This window comes from Peromyscus leucopus, chromosome 5 (assembly GCF_004664715.2).
Source record: "Peromyscus leucopus breed LL Stock chromosome 5, UCI_PerLeu_2.1, whole genome shotgun sequence".
NCBI lineage: Eukaryota > Metazoa > Chordata > Mammalia > Rodentia > Cricetidae > Peromyscus > Peromyscus leucopus.
In genome coordinates, this window is record NC_051067.1 from 23,965,193 (window position 1) to 23,984,048 (window position 18,856).

Consider the following 18,856-nt stretch of genomic DNA (forward strand, 5'->3'; position numbering starts at 1 on the left):
TGTGTGGGTGCTGGGAATCAAACCCAGGTTCTCTGGAAGAACAGTCAATATTATTAACCACTGAATTATCTCTCCAGACACCACTTCAACTTTCTATCTAGGAAGATTAAATAAAATGAGAAACTCATAAAGAGGTGGGATCAACTTATAATTTAAATGGCTACAAAGACATATGGGACAATTCAAAAGTCTCTTATTTTTCTCAGGAATTTTGACACTCTTCAAGTGCCTCAGGAATGGGGTAATTAAGAACACCAGTGTGAATAATCTGATCAGAAATATTTTTATTGTTTTAAGAGCTCTAAAGGCTAAGGAAGATAAAAAGGACCACAATAGAAAGTATTTCAAATTCATGGCTGTCATAACTGGATTTTGTTCTTAAAGTAATCAAACCGATCAGTTCCATATAAAAGAAATAAGCCCCGTTGGATTCACTAGGGATTTGATGACACATTGACTCCACCTGGTTTTCTATGGTTTTCCTGGTTCCTGCAACCTGCCCACCCCAAGCCGGACTTTGCAATTGCAAAACAAACTCTTGAGTTATGCTGACACTTGGATCAGCTGAGATCAAAGAATTTCAAGAAACTGGCCCCTACCAAATGACAAGTGAAAGCATGTAGAGGAAGACAGAGGGTTTTAAGGCCACTGTTATAAATGTGACACCCAGTGTTCCACTGTTCTGGGCTCACGTTCTTCAAACTACTTCCGGGAGACTCATACATGAAACAGGTAAAATGTGAGGCAGTTTGCTGGAAGAGGAAGAGAGGCCCCTGCTGGGGTAATTGTTCCCTACCCCACTTTCTACCATAGCAGGACTCCCAGGTTGAATGACAGGTCTCTAGACCCAGCATCATGTTGCAAGGGTCTTTCAAGTTCTAATAAATTAGCTTCACAGACACTGTACAAGTACTGAGCTTAAGGTTATGAGGGTCATGGGTTATAGGACTCAGAGGTTAATGAAGGCAAAGCTAGTATGCAATAGCCTGCTGAAGCATAGAGCAGAAGGAGACAGAGTCTTAAGAACTCATCAAGTCCTTCTTTCCTGTATTTGAAACCTAGCTACCTCCCTTTCTTTCCTATAGACTGGCTATGGAATCTCCTTTCAAACGTCCTTTGCTAAGAGCTAATGTAAGGTACACTCCTGTTTTAACTTAGAGCCAAAATCCTGATTGAGTGTAATAGCATGATCAAGGTTTGTTTGCTTTTTACATGTCAGTTGTAACAACAATTACAGGTGCCATTCAGTGTGCTTTACCACAGTGAATGTTCCATGCTCCTGCCTTTGTGCAGAGACGAGTTTGGTGAGAGAATACCAAGTATGCAACAATCCAAGAAGCATTGGCAACTTGTTGTGTAATTGGTGACTCCACAGGTCATCCTGGAGAAAAAAAAAAAACAAACTCCTGAATCTAGGTGAACTCGTCATCTACTATTAATAGAATACTTCTCTCTCTCTCTCTCTCTCTCTCTCTCTCTCTCTCTCTCTCTCTCTCTCTCTCTCTCTCTCTCTCTCCATAGATTAATTCTATCAAGGGTGATCATTCTGTAAAGGAAAGATCTACTGTGTGGAGACCTGGAGATCCTGAAGATTATTCAGGGGATACATCTTACCTAGAGGAATTGGAGAAACATCGACTTTCAGTTTGGTGAGTGTCTTATTATGCCTTTTTATTTTTTATTTGCATTCAATGACTCCAACAAATCTCTTTGCCTTATTCTGCTGTTACTTATTTAGTCCTCAAAATTGATTATGTATTCATTTTAGACTATAGCATATCTATCCTGTCCCAGGGATGTTCACAGTCCAATGATAGATATGAATATTACATTGGTATGTTATGATTTATGGCTTTTTAAAAAAATTCACAAAGTGCCCCACAGAAGAGATGAAGACGAGATCCCTGAGAAAGTTGGAGTTGAGTGTTAAAGAGGAACCTGCATTAGGGAAATGGTGGGATGGTAGAAACTGAAACTGAAGACTGAACTGGGATGTGGCTGGGTATAGATCCTCTTACTCTCTTTCTAAACAGAAACTTTTAAAGCGTCTTTCCACTTTTACACAGTCTTGGCCTCAAATTTCCTTTGCTCTTGATCCAGTGTTAAAAGTCAATGTCTGCTTGGTGATGCTACCTTCTACTAGCCAAAGAGGCAATCCTACATTTGCTTCTTATGTGACCTGAATTTCATTTTTGCTCTTTTCTTATCTGAGCTACTTGATTTTCACATGTTTCTGAGCTACTTTGTGCTCACTGTAAATTTGGCTGAAAGCAGAAGGTGGTAACCCTGCCACACCCTGAGTGTTATGCTGCTTTGAAATTTCCTCTGGCCTATATATTAGTCTATTATCTTTGAATGCAGCCTCACTCAAATGTCCAGAATGAGGACAGAGCATAGCTAGAGTCTTTGACAAACTGTAACATGAATCGCCTGAAATCAAATTCCTGGTAGAGTCCTTGTTCCCATCTGAACCCTGTAAGTACGATCTTGATGGTCTACTTTTCTATCAGCATTCTAGTCTTCCACATTTTCACCAAAACAGTGTATTAAGCTCAGCTTTCAGAGCCCCAGTGCCTCCCTAGCCCAGAGATCTCAAGTCTTCCACATTTGTCCTCTGTACCAGTTCCTTAAGCTTACAAGGACATGGTCAGATGTGCCCCAGCCACAATCCCACCTCTTGGCACTTATTTTCAGCATTTGGTTCTTTTCCTTTTGTTGTGACAAAATATCAGATAGAAGAGATAGGGAGAAAGGTTTGTTTTGCTTCCTGCACCATGATGAGCGAGGTATGGGCACATAATTAGAAATGTGTCACAGGGCCAGCCAGAGTGGGTGAGGATTATACCTCCTGATGCAAAAACTGGAAAGGTGCCTTTGCAAGTGAGCAGGTGGGCAAGAAGGACACTGTGCAGCTGTCTTGGAGACATGATCTAACACATTCAGCTTTACTGATTCCTAGGTGGGAAGGCCCTGTCATCTGGGTCAGTAGTTGTTTCTAGAGTACAACCTGCAAAAATGTTGGCTTTGTAGATAGATGAACCTGGGTACAACATGCAGTTCTGACACCACTATGGATGCGTCGACAGTGTGTTTAGCCCTTCCGTAGCTGTTTTCTCTTTCTCAGGCACATCTGATAACTCCACTCGGTGGGCTTTTAGTTACCATGAGAGTTGAATGATAATCTATATGAAGACTGGAAGACATAGATTCTTATTAAGAGAAACTATTGTCAGGAGTGTTTCACAGAAAGGCCCCATCTGAAAGTAAAGATAGAGGACTGTTATGCTAAAAGCTTGGTCCCTAACTTGTGGGACTCTAGAGGTGGGGTGGTAGAGCCTTAGGAGATAGGCCCAGTGGGAGTGAGTTAGGTCTCTGGATGCATGCCCTTGAAGGGGAGGTTGGGACGAATGCTCTTCTGGGTCCCTCTTTGGATTCCAGCTGTCATGAGGTCAGGAGCCTCCACCACGTGATCTCTGTCATAATATCCTGCACTGACACAGTCCCAGATCAAGAGGCCCACACAGCCGTGAGCTGTGAGCTTTGGAGCCATAAGCCAAAAACAACCCTTTCCTCTATTAAGATGTTTATCTCAGGGAATTTGTCACAGTGACCAAACGCTGACTAATACAAGGGCGTAGGTTATTCAAGATGGCTTGTCATTCTCCACAGCTGTCTTCCGTCTTTATTTGCCAGACACACTAAGAACTGGATGACATGAGGGCTTTTCTGCTTCGTTCCTTCTCTATCTGGAATGTTCACCCACTTCCTTGTGCTATGGTTAGTGCAGATGGCAGGTCTCACCATCAGTTTTCTTTTCCAGAAGAGGCTATCCTGGTGATAATACATAAAAATAGAGTCTGCCCTTAGTGTGTTTATTTTCTTTTCCTATCACTCTGTTTCCTTTACAAATTTACCACAACTTAAAATAATATTTTCAGTTTACTTGTTCATTTTGTTGCTCTCTCACCTTTTAGCAAAGCTGCAGGGAGAAAGCCCCTCTGGGCTGCTTACAGCTGGGTCTTCAGGCCCAAGACCTACAGTCCTTGCTCTATAATGTAATCTGAGCAGTACATGTTTGTTGAGCCAACAAATACAATGATAGATGAGTGAACATTTTTCTCTCTCACCCGATTGACTGTTACATCAATTAATTTGCTTCCCATCATTTTCTTCTCTAGAAATTGCTGCCGCTTTTAGAAGCGTAGTGTGGAATCATTAGCTACTCTGCAGATCTTGTTTTAAACCCGACTTGAGGATATGGGGGCTGCTGACACCTCTCTAAACTTCTGTTCTCACTGGTCTGAGATACAATCTGAACAATTGCCTTGATGTTTTTTTATTAGAGCTAGTAAATCATGTGCTGGTACGGTCTTTGCCTAAATCCTCTCCAAATCCTCATAAAATGCAGTTAACACAGAACATTCTACTACCTGGCTTCAAAGCTCAATATGATGTCAAATGGGTAACGTGTGTCCCAAGCCAGAAAGTTTGAATGATGTTTTGTGTGTGTGTGTGTGTGTGTGTGTGTGTGTGTGTGTGTGTGTGTGTGTAGTGCTCTGTCTTACACTCTGACTCAGTCCCATGCCTCCTTTGAAACTATCAATTTTAGAAAATTTGGTAGATTCTGAAAACCTCAGTAAACCATAGCTACCACCACCCCTTCTTTCTCCTCCTCCTCTCCCTCCTTCTTCCCCTTTCAACATACAGGCACTTTAGCTAGTCAAATGCAGATTTCATTTGTAGCTGTCAGTCATTTTCATGCAATTTTTAAGACTATTAGGCTTCTTTTCCTTAGCCAACAAACTGTTCAATTAATTTGACTGTGGAAGAGAATGTGTTGGCTGTCTGTCCCTCAGAAGGCTCCGAAAGTCCTGGAACCATAGGTGCAAATCCTTGGGAACACACCCAGCACGATCTGCATCTTCCTGTCTTCCAGTGCACAAGGCCTGTGCCACATTAACATTAATATGTTAACATTGTTTTCCTTCATGTGTGTACTTCTTCTTGAAGATTAGATACTATGAGATCGCCCCTCCCCCATACTCCCCATGTTTTTATAAATGGCAAACATTTAATAAATATCTGTGGAATTGATAGATCAGGAATACAATAAAAATACTGGTATTTCTGGAAGGAAATTCTGTAGAAACTTGAAGGCATTCTAGGTTAGGGTCTCTTCTATAGTTAATGTTTGTCAAAAGGCTGGGAAGTGCAGGTATTTGTTCCTATTGGCCATCTTTCTGTCCAGAAATGTCCCCATCTTCTGATAACAGACCTCTCCATCCCCATTCCTATGTAACCAAAGGCTGGCTGACACAGACAATGTTCATGTGACCACTGTGATTAGATGAGGGATTGGCAGTTCACCTGAAGAAGGCTCCCACACTCTGACCTGGGGTTTTGTTTGTTTTGTTCCTTCTTCTCAAAGTCTTGAGCTGGCGGCAACCCTTTCATAGCCACACTTTTCTTCTTGTTCACAGTTGCCATTATAAATGACTTGAAACTAAACCAAGTACTTCATCAACTGTTATGCTTAAGTCTAGGTGGCATCCATGATGTAAGGATAAAGGCCAATGAGAAGGTGAGTGAGAGAAAGTAGAGGATAGCTATCGGCTGACATGAATGAAGTAATATGAATACACAGATAAACATAGCACCCCCAATCTTCTGTGTTGCCTTACATGGTTGCAGTTACATACAGGAAGCTATTGGTCCCAAAATATTAAATGCAAGTTTTTATAAATAAGCAATGCATATGTTTTTAATTGTGTGCAATTCAGAGTAGCATGATGTAAGCTTGCACCATCTCTGCACGTCCAGTCCAAGCTATGAGTTACCATGCTGTTTCCATGCTGAAATTGCCCCCCATCCTTAGTGACTTTGCCGTCTCTGTTACCAGAGCGACTGTGACTGGACCACAGGATGTGTGTCGCACAGTAGCCTAGGAGTATGTGCCGTGCCTGTCACTCATCTCTCTTCATCTCATCACGCAGACATTGTATTATCTGACGTTATCACGAGAAGGATAAGATTACGGTTCAATAAGGTATTTGGAGAGCGAGGCTTTCTCCACATATCTGTGCTAAAGTATTTTGCTGTAACTGGTCCCTTTTATTATTAGACAGTTTTTAATACCATACTGTTCTTAACGTAGAAATGTAACTTGGCCATGGGTAAATATGCACAGGAAATCATAATGGACAGTCTTTTCTATGGCTTTAAGCATCCACTGGTGGGGGGCTATCTTAGAACATATTCCCTTCAGCAAAGGAGGAGTCCTGTTTTATTTTAGGTCAAAAAAGACATTGTCCACTGGGAAGCTTCCATTTAATTTTTTTTCCCTGTGAAAGGAGGGACTTTGGGGAGAACACTTATAAGGTCCATTCAGTTAATTACATAAATAACCACTCATTTGGCCGTTTAAAGACAACCACAGAATCCCATCGCCTGCAGAGTGAATTGAGTTCCGGGTTTCCTAATGAAGCACCTTAATCTTTGTGCAGGGATTTCTCTGAACGAGGAAGCCAGGGTGTGTGTTAAGTACCCCTGGAAGCTGCACTCACGCATGCTAGAAAGCAGCTGATCCCACACTGGTGGCTTAGAGAAGCTAATATGCGTTTCCAAGGTATCTAACTTCCGACTGGGAGAAGGTTCCAGTCAAGAGACAACCTTAAAAGGATCCCATTACTATTCAAGCGCAACGAGGTGGCTAGGCAACAGGAGACTCACACACATTTCAGAGCAGGAAGGGATCTGGGGGATGATTTAGTTCAGCCCTGTCAGTTCATACATGTTGCATAAAGCTGGAACCTGTCGGAGTACAGTGGCTTGCCTGAGGTCATAGAGCTACTTAATGCTGGAAGTGAGCTGGATCTCACTTCCTTTCCATCTCAATCCATCTCAGTTGTACAGAACAAGCTCTCCTGAGAACAATGCCACTCTTTTCAGTTTCCTGTTTTCTCTCCATTGCATAAGGCTCTGATATTTATTTATCAAGGCATTAATAAGAAAGTGCCGATTTTTGAGAAAGTCCAGCTAATGGATCAATGCAACTTTCCCTTTGTCATGGAAGTGAGGGGCAGATGCCCAGGTGTTTGCAAAAGGCACACGTTGCTGGCCCTTATACACTGAGGTCTATGTTCTCTTTCAGAACTTTCATGGCTGCCCTGGTTGTGTTGCTGAGGGAAGGTGTGGATGAACTCTGCAGGAAAGCGATCGTTAATGCATGCGATATACTTGCCTTTTTATAACACACATGTGATTTGACATTGAAATAGAATGCAGATGCTTCTTTGATTGGCGTATTCCCCATTGGGCTTCTGTAAAACACCTTCACATATGGTCTGTCTCCTTCCTGAGAAATGACTTGTTTATGTCATGCGAGCAGAGCAGATTGATTTTACAGTGAGTAAGGAAGTTGATGAATTGTACGTTGGAGAGAAATCCTTGTCTCTGCAATCTAAACACTTGAAAATTAATGTTGCCTTTTGGAAAAGCCTCTCATGATCCTTCCTACTGGTTAAGTGGAGACACACCTGTAATCTCACTAAACAGAGTTGCCAGGGTCCTTATGATCACCTCAAAATACGAGTTTTCTTTTTTCTTTACTTTTCTTTTCTTCTTTTTTCTTTCTTTTGCTGTTAAATGTATCATGAGACCTGTCAGGTCAAAGACTGGCAGAGCCGTCCCCACAGAACCAACCCTGATGGTTCAATATGTGTCCATGCTATAACCAGAATAGAGCAGTCTGAAGTGGGTAGGAAGTAGAACTGTTTCCTTAGTTTTCAAGTGCAGTTTAAATCTACAATTCTTGTGCTAAGTAGCTTTCTTGAGGACGCCCAGCCCCTTTCTTTCAAAAATTTGACGTACAGTTCACTGAAAGGACCAGTGTATCTTCATCTTCACACCTGTGGTGATAGACTAATCACAAGGACTCAGGCAGGGTTTTACACATTGTAAATCTTTCTCATCCACTCCTCCCCCATTTATGCTCATAACTGCCTTGTGATTGGTTTTAACTTGGAATTGAACTCATGAACCAATACAGGCCAGGAAAATGTTGTAACACTCAATTACATCTCCAGCCCACTTTTGCTTTCTACTTTGAGACCAGGTTTAAGAAAATTGCTCAGGCTGGCCTTGAACTTGCTACCTCTTGCCCCAGATTCCCAAGTAGCTGGGATTGCATATTCTTGAAATGTTTGAACATATAAAATACATCCCAAGAGATTTGGCAGTGCACCTCTCAACACTTAGCCGATTCTGTTGTGTCACTGTCTGATACTGTCCCTCTGTCCTCTGTCACCTCCCTTCCCAGCCTCAGAGACACTTACAGGCTTTAGGTTCTGAATATTTCTTAAGTTTCCTCTATTCACACACCCCAGATAGCATGGGAGGAATGAAGAGGAGAAGCCATGGAGAAGACTTGTATACCTATACCAGATTTAGAATGCTTCAGCAGAACAAAATACCCACACAGAGCTGGGCTTGGCAGCATAGACCTGTTAAGGGATCTACTTGGGAGACTGAGCCAGGGAAATCTGAAGCTCAATGTACAGAACTAAAAAATTATTAAAAACCCATCTCAAAGAAAAAGGGAGAATAGAATCCCGGAGAGCAAGCTCAGTCGTGGCGCACGTGGCTGGCATACAGGAGGGCCTAGGTTGAGTCCCCAGCAACAAATGGAAAAACAAAACAACAATGAAAACAAAACAAACAATGGAGACATATTCCTGGAAGTGGTTGATCCATGAGCCATGTGCAGGGAGGTATGTAGTGACTGATGTTTTCATCTTATAAGATGTGGGTAAAGCATGGTTGTGTATTTATCTGGAGGTACCAATTTGATTGCCTAGTAGTACAGGCTCTGTGAGCATAATCTCTTAGCTCAGACTAATTCACTCTATGAATTCAACTAGGTAAGGCAGGAGTATGCAAAACCATGAAGTTTTTCCAACCTGTTTTGCCCCAATTTATCAGTAAAATGAAGATAATAGTACAATCTATTTTTTTTTAGCAAATTCGAATATGTACATTAAATAGGGAACAGTGGGGATGAAGGAACAGTTCAGCAGTACAGAAATGCTTACCATGCATAAGGACCTGGGTTCTATCTTCAGCATCTAAGAATGTAGACAGTGTTAGTACATAGTAAGTGCTCAGTAAACGCTGTTAAGTGCCAGCTATTATTACTACCCAGAATTCCTTCTGCCTCTCTGTTTTCTATTATCTTCTGTTTTCTTGCCTATATTTAATGTTTTGAAATACTGATTTTTTTTAATAAGCAAAATATTTTGCTAGTAACCAAAAGGTCTTCCACTGGCACATAGGGTGTTAATGATAGAAGATAGAGGAATAAGCATATTCTTTTTCTGTTGGTTCATTCAGCAGCAAGACAGACACATGGTTTTAAGCTCCTCATTTCTGTGGGTGAAGTTACCCGACACAGCTCAGCTGGTCTCTGCCAGGGTCTCTGAAAGGTGTGTTTGAGGATTTGGCTGTGCTTTCATTTGGAGGATTATGTGAGGAGGAATCCCCCTCACCCTCATTCAGATTATGAGTGAATTTTATTATCTGCAGCTGTGTGGCAGGGAGCCCTAGTGTTTTGCTGGCTGTGGCTGGGATGCTGCCCACAGCTTCTAGAAGGCCAACTGCTGTTCTGTGTGATGTGAGCTTCTTCTGTACAATCAATTACTCTATGCGCTATATGAGGAACTCTTACCTCAGGTGGGACAATTCTCTCAAATGCTAAGTCAGGAGGTGATTTCCCATCTTCTTTCTCAAAACAACCCCCCACAAACAACAACAACAATAAAGCCCATATACACCAAGAACCAAAATGAGTTATCGCTTGTAAAGAGCACAGTGGATAGAGTAGAAGAGAAAGTAGAAAGGAAATTGATGGTCCCCATGTACAGTATCAAGTCACAAAGGAATCAGTGTGAACTATACCCTATTTATTTCTACAGATTGACTCTATCTTTTCCATTTTTCATTTCCAAGTTCATAATAGGTCCTAAACTCATTTCAGGGGAGGGAACCACACAAAGCACGTATTGTGGGAGCCAAGAGTCACAGGGCCTTCTCTTGGCATCTTGTCTGCTCCACCCTAGGAAGTCAGTGTGGGCAGGCAACTGCTTTTTCAGTTGGAGTGACTGTTTCTGGACAGGTCCTAGAATTGACCATTTCACGTAGAAGATTGCAGTCTAGTCTGCCTTTTTGTCCTATGTGTAGACCTGAGGCTGCAAACCCCTTTTTTGGTTTTGGACCATCCAAGTACGTGGTCCATGTACTCCCCTCTTCCTCTTAGAATGACCTTCAGCTTCATTGCTTTCTTGGCACCTTGATTATATGACCACAGACGCTCTATCCTCTCATAGGCCAGCATGTATTCTCCTTTACAGGTGCATTTGATTCTGCTTTTATGAGCATCGCTTCCCTCCTCTTTTGGAGCTAAGTTGCATGCGTATTTTCTGCCATGCCGTTGACTTAATAAAAAGATATTCCCAAACAAGACCTGTCTCTGATGAGTATCTTATATATATACACTAAGCTATATTGGCTCTGATAAATGGTCTCACATCTTAGACCCCATAGTCTACTGAAAAGCTAGATTGATAAGAAAAATCACAGCACTTATGCCCTTATCTGCTTCCATATAAATAGTATAAGAACATAAGAAATTTAGTTGCTACTGGCATTCTCTAGTACCCAAAGCTTTGTTCTCACTAATTTCCTTCACATTTAAAAGCATATACACTCTAGGTTGGTCCTTAGCATCCATCTTATTTCCATATCTACTTATTTTTGTTTGTTTTCAAAATTTAAAAAATTTTATTATTTATTTATTTTTTATGTACATATGCATGTATGCATTTATGTGGGTAAGACTGGGATAGCATGTGTGTGAAGGTTAGAGAACAACTCTCTTTTAGAGAACAGTCTCTCTTTTCCCACCATGTGGGTTCATGATTGAACTTGGGTCTTCAGGCTTAGTGAGCCATCACATTGGCCTCTCTTCCATATGTCTTACCACTGATGCTGTCTCCAATGAATGTGGTGGATAGAAGTCTATCATTCGATGTGAGTGGTCAGAGATTTGGTCCTAACCACTGAGATGTGAGAAGTACCAGCTTGTGTTTCTTCCCTGTTAAGAAGGAAGAAAGCTCCTTCGCCCCTCTCTCATTTCTTCTCAATCAGATCAATGAGATAGGTTATGATACTGGGAGCTGCTATGGGTGTCCTGCATTAGGAGAGGGAAAAAAAATAGCAAAGTGGTCAACCCAGCACCCTGTCGTATTGAACTTGTATTTCTCAACTCCTTTCACTTGTTTAGAAGTCCCTACATATGAGATAATGAAAAGAATGGTTGTTCAAAATTCTTGGATGAGCATTTAGTTGCTAGTAGCTGAAAGGCGTGTTGTGGAGGCAATGAGCCTATATAAATGTATTGCTCATGTAGTGTGTGCTCACGTGTAATGCTCACTCTTCCAGTATTTGGCAAGTTTGAGTTGGGTCCCATCTTCTGGATCCATAATATAGTGATAACTGCAATTTTGTCCAGGACTCACTAAAACATAGCATGTTGATAGTTTTTTTCTAGTCTAATATGTCTTGGAAAATGAGCACAGTGTGTTTCAGGACACTCTTCTCTACAGACACCACACCGATTCAGTCGGGAAGATGGAGAATGAGGTGAGCAGAATTAATTTAGTCAACTGTCTGGAAACCTAACATGGCATCAGTGATAAGATTTAAATATCCTGGAACTTCGGCTTGGGTCTGTCCAAACTCAAGCTGCATGATTTAAATGATGAAAGGGCAAAGCTGGGCACAAAGCAATGTAGGGATTTATTTGATGCAAAAACTCAAATGACCAGTAAAACAGACAATGTACTGTTGTAATAGTTTGTAAACAGCATCAAGAAAACAATTGTGTGGGTGTATTTGGAGCTTCAAGCATTGTAAATTCTTTCACTCTCATATACTTTATGCCTTCTTTAATAAACTGGAGAGTCTTGGGCCAGCTTCATCTGTGACGGTAGGTGGTCATTCATTTCACAATCCACTAACTTTCATGATTATTCAGTATTTTATGTTACCTAAACAGCTTTGGATTTTGTCTTACTCAAATTGTAATATGGCAATAGCTTATATGATTTCAGAATCATTAATTCAATGGGTGTTTTCAGCACACAGAAGTTACTCCCTCATCTCTCTAACACAAGCACAAACTTAAGGGTTTTAAGTGCGACAATGACACATAAACACATCTACAATATGCATAGGTGGTATTTTACCTACTGAGTCATGGTGGAGAGTGCTGCTAAGTGCACAGAAAATCAAGGAAGCTTCTCCTTCCCTTTATGGGGACAGATGTATAGCTGCCTTGAATTTATCTATAGTTTAACAACTGAAATCTTATATAATATAATAAATGATAAAGCTGAGGTTATTTAAGTTTTTAGGAATTTCTTATTCTAAATGTTTTTTTGCATGAATTTTACAGGAAAATTTCAAGGATGTACTGTAGGTATCTGTGGTATTTTACTTGGTTTCTTCCCCTTCCCTTCTGCTATAGTCCTCACCACCTAAAACTTGAGAGCCATTGACAGTCTCTGCTCAGCTGTCATAGTCTGTATCATTGTGAACACTTGTTTGTATCCTGTATCCTGTATCCTGCATCAGTGTGAACATTCTTGGACTTGCCTCACTTAGTACTTTTTAGGACCATCCAGTTCATCTTGAGAAATTTCAATAGTTGAAAGGTTTTAACATGAAAATCAATGATTTTGGTTTTTAAATGATTAATATCAATTTTGCTCACTAAAACTTCAGATAAAAACAAACCATTGCTCTGTAATTAATTCTGTATGTGCATATTTTATCTATGCATCTACCCATCTGAGGATATAACATTTTAAATACCATTTAGATCAGTTAGTTACCTGATTATTTCAATATTCCTCACCATATTCTTGACTCATACCTTAGTAACTAGAAATTTAGCACTACTGCTATACAGATTTGCATACAAGTGTTGTAAACAACAATACATTTCTTCATAACATTACAATAATGATTACTTCATCAACTGAATTTTTCAGCTATGTGGGCTATCCTTCACCATAATGTTGTTATAAGGTATATGAGGGGAACTTATAGGACTGGGCATTGTCCGAAACAAGGTTTCTATTGCTGTGATGAAACACCGTGACCAGAATAACTTGAGGAGGAAATGGTTTATTCACCAACAAAGGAAGTCAGTACAGAAACTCAAACAGGGAAGGAACCTGGAGACAGGAACTGAGGCAGGGGCCCGTGGAGGAGTGCTGCTTACTGGCTTGCTCTTCATGGGTTGCTCAGCCTGCTTTCTTATAGAACTCAGTACCATTAGCCCAGGGGTGGCCACAAAAACAATGGCTAGTGCCCTCCCCCATCAACCTCTAAATAGAAAATGCCCTACTGGCTTGCCTATAGCCTCATATTATGGAGACATTTTCTCAATTGAGGTTTCTTCCTCTCAGATGACTCTTGCCCGTGTCAGGTTGACATAAAACTAAACAGCACAGGTATATTCACAATTTGCAGGCTTTGGCATGACAATATCATGTCCAACATGTGACTCTTCTCCCTTTTCTCAACATAATAGATCTCTCCATGCTTGAAAAAGGTAGTTCATTAAGAGTCCAGTTGCACACTGATGTCCACTTTATAATTATCAAAACCCAGATGTAATGTTGTAGCCCCTCATCACCTCATGATACTCAGGGTCTTTCTTAGATAGGCCATAAATCTCACATTCTGGTTCAGACTTGGCTGAAATTTGGTACTGGAGGAAATCATCTTCTCAACCCTTAGTAAGCCCGGCATCATTCCAAACACAGCTGTACAGCCAACCCCGAAGTCGATGCCAGAGGAATGGATGAGGAAAATGTGTTATATACACACAGTGACATTTTTAATGGGAGAATGAAGCCATGTTGTTTTCAGGAAAACTAATGCAACTGGACATGATCATATTAAGTGATTCCGCTAATCTTATAATGCATTTTTTTCTAATTTCTGGTTCCTAGGTTTTACATAGATGCATAAAATCATACATGTACAAATTATGATATGAAAGTAGATGTAAAACTGGGTGGAAAATGGGGATTAATGGGATGTGGTTGGGGGAGAAAAAAATAGGGCAGGCTGATATGAGGAGAATACGCCCAACCTATAGTATTTATATTTATGAAAATAAAAAGCTGTGACAATATAAGCATAAAAAAGGGTTGTTCTACTTCACTCCTGTTGATAAGAGCTGATACTAACAGTTTTTAGTTTCCCCCATGCACTGATTGCTCCCAGCATTCAATGCACTTGAATGTGGGTGCAACCCACTGTGCATCTGACTGCAATGAGAAGACATTCCATTATCAACCCAATTCAGAAATCCCAAGAACAGTTCTTATGCCCTTCCATGTGGCTGTGGCACACATGTCCGGAAGTGAATATTCTTCTTCACACTGAGATAGCAGTGGGTCTCCAAGTCCAACTAGATATTCAGCATCCTGTGTTGCATCCTAGTAACTCCTCTATCAGACAGCTTCTGGCGGCCACATTATTGTGATGACTACATTATGAATTTCAAATCCAGAAAATGAGTGTTGTCTAGACTATTTAACAGGCATTAATTGTAAGCATCGGGGGGGGGGGTTTGTTGAAAGGACCAGTGAGCCATGTAGTACAAACCTGCCTGCAAGCAAAGCTATGAATTGTGGGAGAAGACCTCAGAAACGGGATGCCTTCACTGACATATAGGTGAGAGTTTCCTTTTCCTTTTTTTCTCCCTTTGCTTCTTGGGAGGCTTACTTGTTGTTCCCCATGGACCTAAAATAGGAGAATTGGGCTCAATAAGGGGAAATCTTACATTTATTCTTACCTAGGGTCCCTTTTTGATTCTGGCTGATAGATGGGGGCTAGGAGAGTAACTGGAGAACAGCGCATCTTGAGATATCTAAAATTAAAGTCGTTTGGGGATTTCTCAGGCTTCAGCAGTCTCCTCTAGATAATTTAGTTTATGGATTTGGGGAAAGAGATTTTTATTCTTATGTTCAATTTGATTTCTTACCTCTCTACTCGCCCGTACCCCCACCAAATCTGTCAGCTTTAATTTTACCTCTAAGCAAATATCAGTCCAAGCAGTTTGAAGCAACAGTTTTGGCTTATTCTGGCATCCTGCCTTGAGACATAGATCTACATCCCTTTGCTACTGCACACCCCCCCCATTGCATCTCACCTCACTCTCACTTCGCGGATGTTAGTTAACAACCATTCTCTATCTACTTATTTCTTTTCAGGTACAAGCCATCTTGCCCCATTTTGTTCAGTTTTTAATATGTTGGTGTTATCATGTAATTCATGTAATTATCAACATGGGCTCTATTATGTCTCTGCTTCTTTATTTCTCTTCCTTCATCTAAAATATCACCTATCAATTGAGACTCATATCTAAACATCTCCTGAGTTCCAGGCTTAGATCAGCTTCTAGGACTTGACAATCAAAAGACACAGACACTAAAGTTACCAACCTCCCTCAGTACCCAAGGCTTTCCACTAATCTGACAACTACAGCATCTTTACACACACACACACACACACACACACACACACACACACACACACACTTTGCTATAGCTTGCACTTAAGGCTTGGGGATAATCTTGCATATTCTCTTTTTTTTGTATTTTGTTATTGATTTATTTCAAGATTCATTTGTTAGTTACCTACAAGTGTGTTAGTTTCCAGAGTCAGGAAGATGTATAAAATGGTTATTTTACCTTTGCAATATGTTTGATATGTGTTTTAAATTCTGTTTTATCACTATAAGTAATGCTCTTTGTTTCATACAGGGTTTCATAAAAGGTATGAAGCTATAGACATCATTCTGTTTCTTGTGCCTTCAACTCAGCACTATGGCTTTAAGTTTACCTTGTACGAGATTTTCTAACTAACAGCCAGCATAATGCATGTTGTAGGGCAATAGATAGCACAATGTATGTTGCTATTCTAATATCTAGCATGCTGCATATGATATTAAAAGAGCTAGAATGGTGCCGGGCGGTGGTGGCGCACGCCTTTAATCCCAGCACTCGGGAAGCAGAGGCAGGCAGATCTCTGTGAGTTTGAGGCCAGCCTGGTCTACCAAGTGAGTTCCAGGAAAGGCACAAAGCTACACAAAGAAACCCTGTCTCAAAAAACCGAAGGAAAAAAAAAAAAGAGCTAGAATGGTATACATATTTTAGACCTGATAATTGTGCACTGTTTCGTGGTATCAGTTTTCTCTTTCAGTCAGGAGTAGGCTACTTCCAGCTGGACTATCAGAAATGGTATCAAAGAGAACATATATCTGCACAGTGCCTTTCATTATTGCTTTAATTTACACTAATGACAAGTTGGAGCCTTACTCTTGTGAACTTGCTCTACTTAGAGCTTCATCTCTGAGGACCTTGCCTACTTACCTTTGTCATTTTATGTGGAATTTTGGACATTTTTTTTCCTAATGTGTGGAAACGTCTTACACAATTTTTTCTTTACCTTGTGTCAGATTTTGCCATGTCTTTCTGATGTATCACCTGTCCATTAAATATTGTTTCTCAGCCATCTGTCTGCTAGTTTTTTCTGTGTGACCTGTGTTAAGTTGAAACTTTTAATGATAATGTTACCAAATTCTTTGTTGTATCAACTATGGTTTATGTTTTTTTTTGAGTTATGCTGGAATTTTTCCAGTACTTTCCATCAGAATTGTATTATCTTACCTTATTTCTGGTTTAAAATGTATGATGTCTTTACTATATGCATCCGATTAGAGTTCACTTAACCCAACTTTGTGGATTACCCACATAGAAAGCCAGTTTCCCCTTTTCTGTCTCCTAAAAAGACCTTTTGTCTATTTAGGGATGAGGAAATTGGAGAAATATAAACTGCTTGCTTTAAAACCATAGCAAGTAAGAAGTCTGGGGTTGTCAGGGAGGTTTTCGTACCTCAGAATTTCCAAGTGGTCATTCCTCTCTCTGACAGAAGTGCCCTCTTGCATATCAGCTTCCTCACGGGCTGAGACTATGCACTGTCATGGTTTTGTACACAGCATCACCAGGGACGGTGACAACCACTGCAGTTGTTCACTGAGTATGTGCTGGAGTTTCAGGATATGGTTCTCTCACTCTGTGTCCTTTTACCCTCTGTAGATCACCATCAAAAGTTGTGGAATTGCCTTTTCATCCATTCAGCTGACAGGCCCCTTTCCCAATGTTCTGCAGTTTGATTAGATTGGCCTCAACATCTGAGGGCTGGGTATGATCCAGGGCTCCCTGTTAGAGATTCGACACCATCATTCCACTTGGAGAGAGGGGGCTTCAGCAGCTCCCATGGATTAGGTCCAGTAACTAACAGGAACAGCAATGCAGGGTTTGAATCTGGGACACATTAAGGTAATTGTGTGGACATAACAGCTTTGGAGACGTGGATTTTTCATGTCTGTCTTGATGCTGCATCCTTGCCATGTCCTGAGCAACAAGCTTCCTGATGATGTGCTCACAAACTTAATGAGAGCTGCTGTCTCCTTATCCAACTGTGCATTGTTGGAATGAGTAGTATGGAGGAAATTCAGCTCCTAATGTTGGTTTTCTGCCATGGATGACAGTATTTGGATGCCTCTGTAAGTTTTCCAGGTGTTGGCCATGTCTGACCTAACTTGGTGCCAGCTCATAATGCAATGTGGCTCCAGGAGGGAAACTATCAAGCCATCTCTGAGTCAGTTTGCGCATGTACTTCAGCCAACCATCAGCATTTGTCTGAAAGGCTGCCTTAGAGCTTTCAGTGATGCTTGACTATCTAATGGGAAAAAACAAAGCTGTCCATGAGCGCAGCATTTAATTTTTATGATGATGCCTTGAGCTTTGATTGAGTTACTAGTTGGGAGCAGTGCATGGAAAAAGAATCAAACAAACAAAAGCATCAGATCAAGTCCATATGACTCTGTGTAGTGATGGAATCCAGTTCCAAAAGCTTGTAGAAATGTTGATTCAGACTGAGATGTCAGAGGATAAAGAGCAGTTGGGGACTAACAAGATTTGTCTGACTAAGGCAGTCTGGAGCTGGTTGTTGCAAAAGGAAGGTCATTCTTTTATGTGTGAATTTAGCACACACTTTTTAAAGGACACTGATATAGACTAGATGCTGAGGATACAAAAATGCATCAGAGGCATCTTATGGCAGTTTACTCCAGGCTTCTAGATTTCATGATTTACAGGTACAACCAGGCTGTAGTTGTAATAACAAAAGCTAGGGAACTTTACTCACCTAATAACTACAACACTTAGGAATGAGATCCAGACCTCCTAATTCTATCATGTGATCACAGCAAAAAGGTTTTTTTTTTTTTCCACAGAACCAGGTGACTGACCATAGAGAAACTAGAAGAGTGGGTATTAACTTTTACTCACTGGATATGGAACTAAAAAGGGACACTGATTCCACCAGGCAGCAAAGGAGAGTTTTGCTTAGTAAGAAATAGCTCTAAGGAGCCAGAGAGATGGCTCAGCAGTTAAGAACCATTGCAGCAGGCTCAGGTTCAGTTGACAGCACCTACATGGTGAGTCACAATCATCTGTAACTCCAGTTCCAGGGGATCCAACACCATCTTCTGACCTCTGTAGGTACCAGACATATATGCGGTGCATTTACACGTATGCAGGCAAAGTTCTTACCCGTACAAAATAAAATAAATATATCTAATTTTTTAAAAATATAAACAGTTTTAAGCCTTTGGGGAAGGCTATAGCTAATATAGATACCCTATTGATGGCCAAAT

At 40.8% G+C, this 18,856-nt stretch overlaps 1 protein-coding gene across 1 annotated transcript in view; it reads left to right on the forward strand.

The window, feature by feature from the left end:
• The window catches only part of Ofcc1 (orofacial cleft 1 candidate 1), a 292,427-nt gene that overhangs the window by 154,254 nt on the left and 119,317 nt on the right, over positions 1-18,856 (forward strand). The window contains exon 14 of the mRNA XM_028855629.2: positions 1,522-1,649. Within this exon, the coding sequence (XP_028711462.2) occupies positions 1,522-1,649 (128 nt within the window). The remainder of the gene's footprint in view (positions 1-1,521; positions 1,650-18,856) is intronic.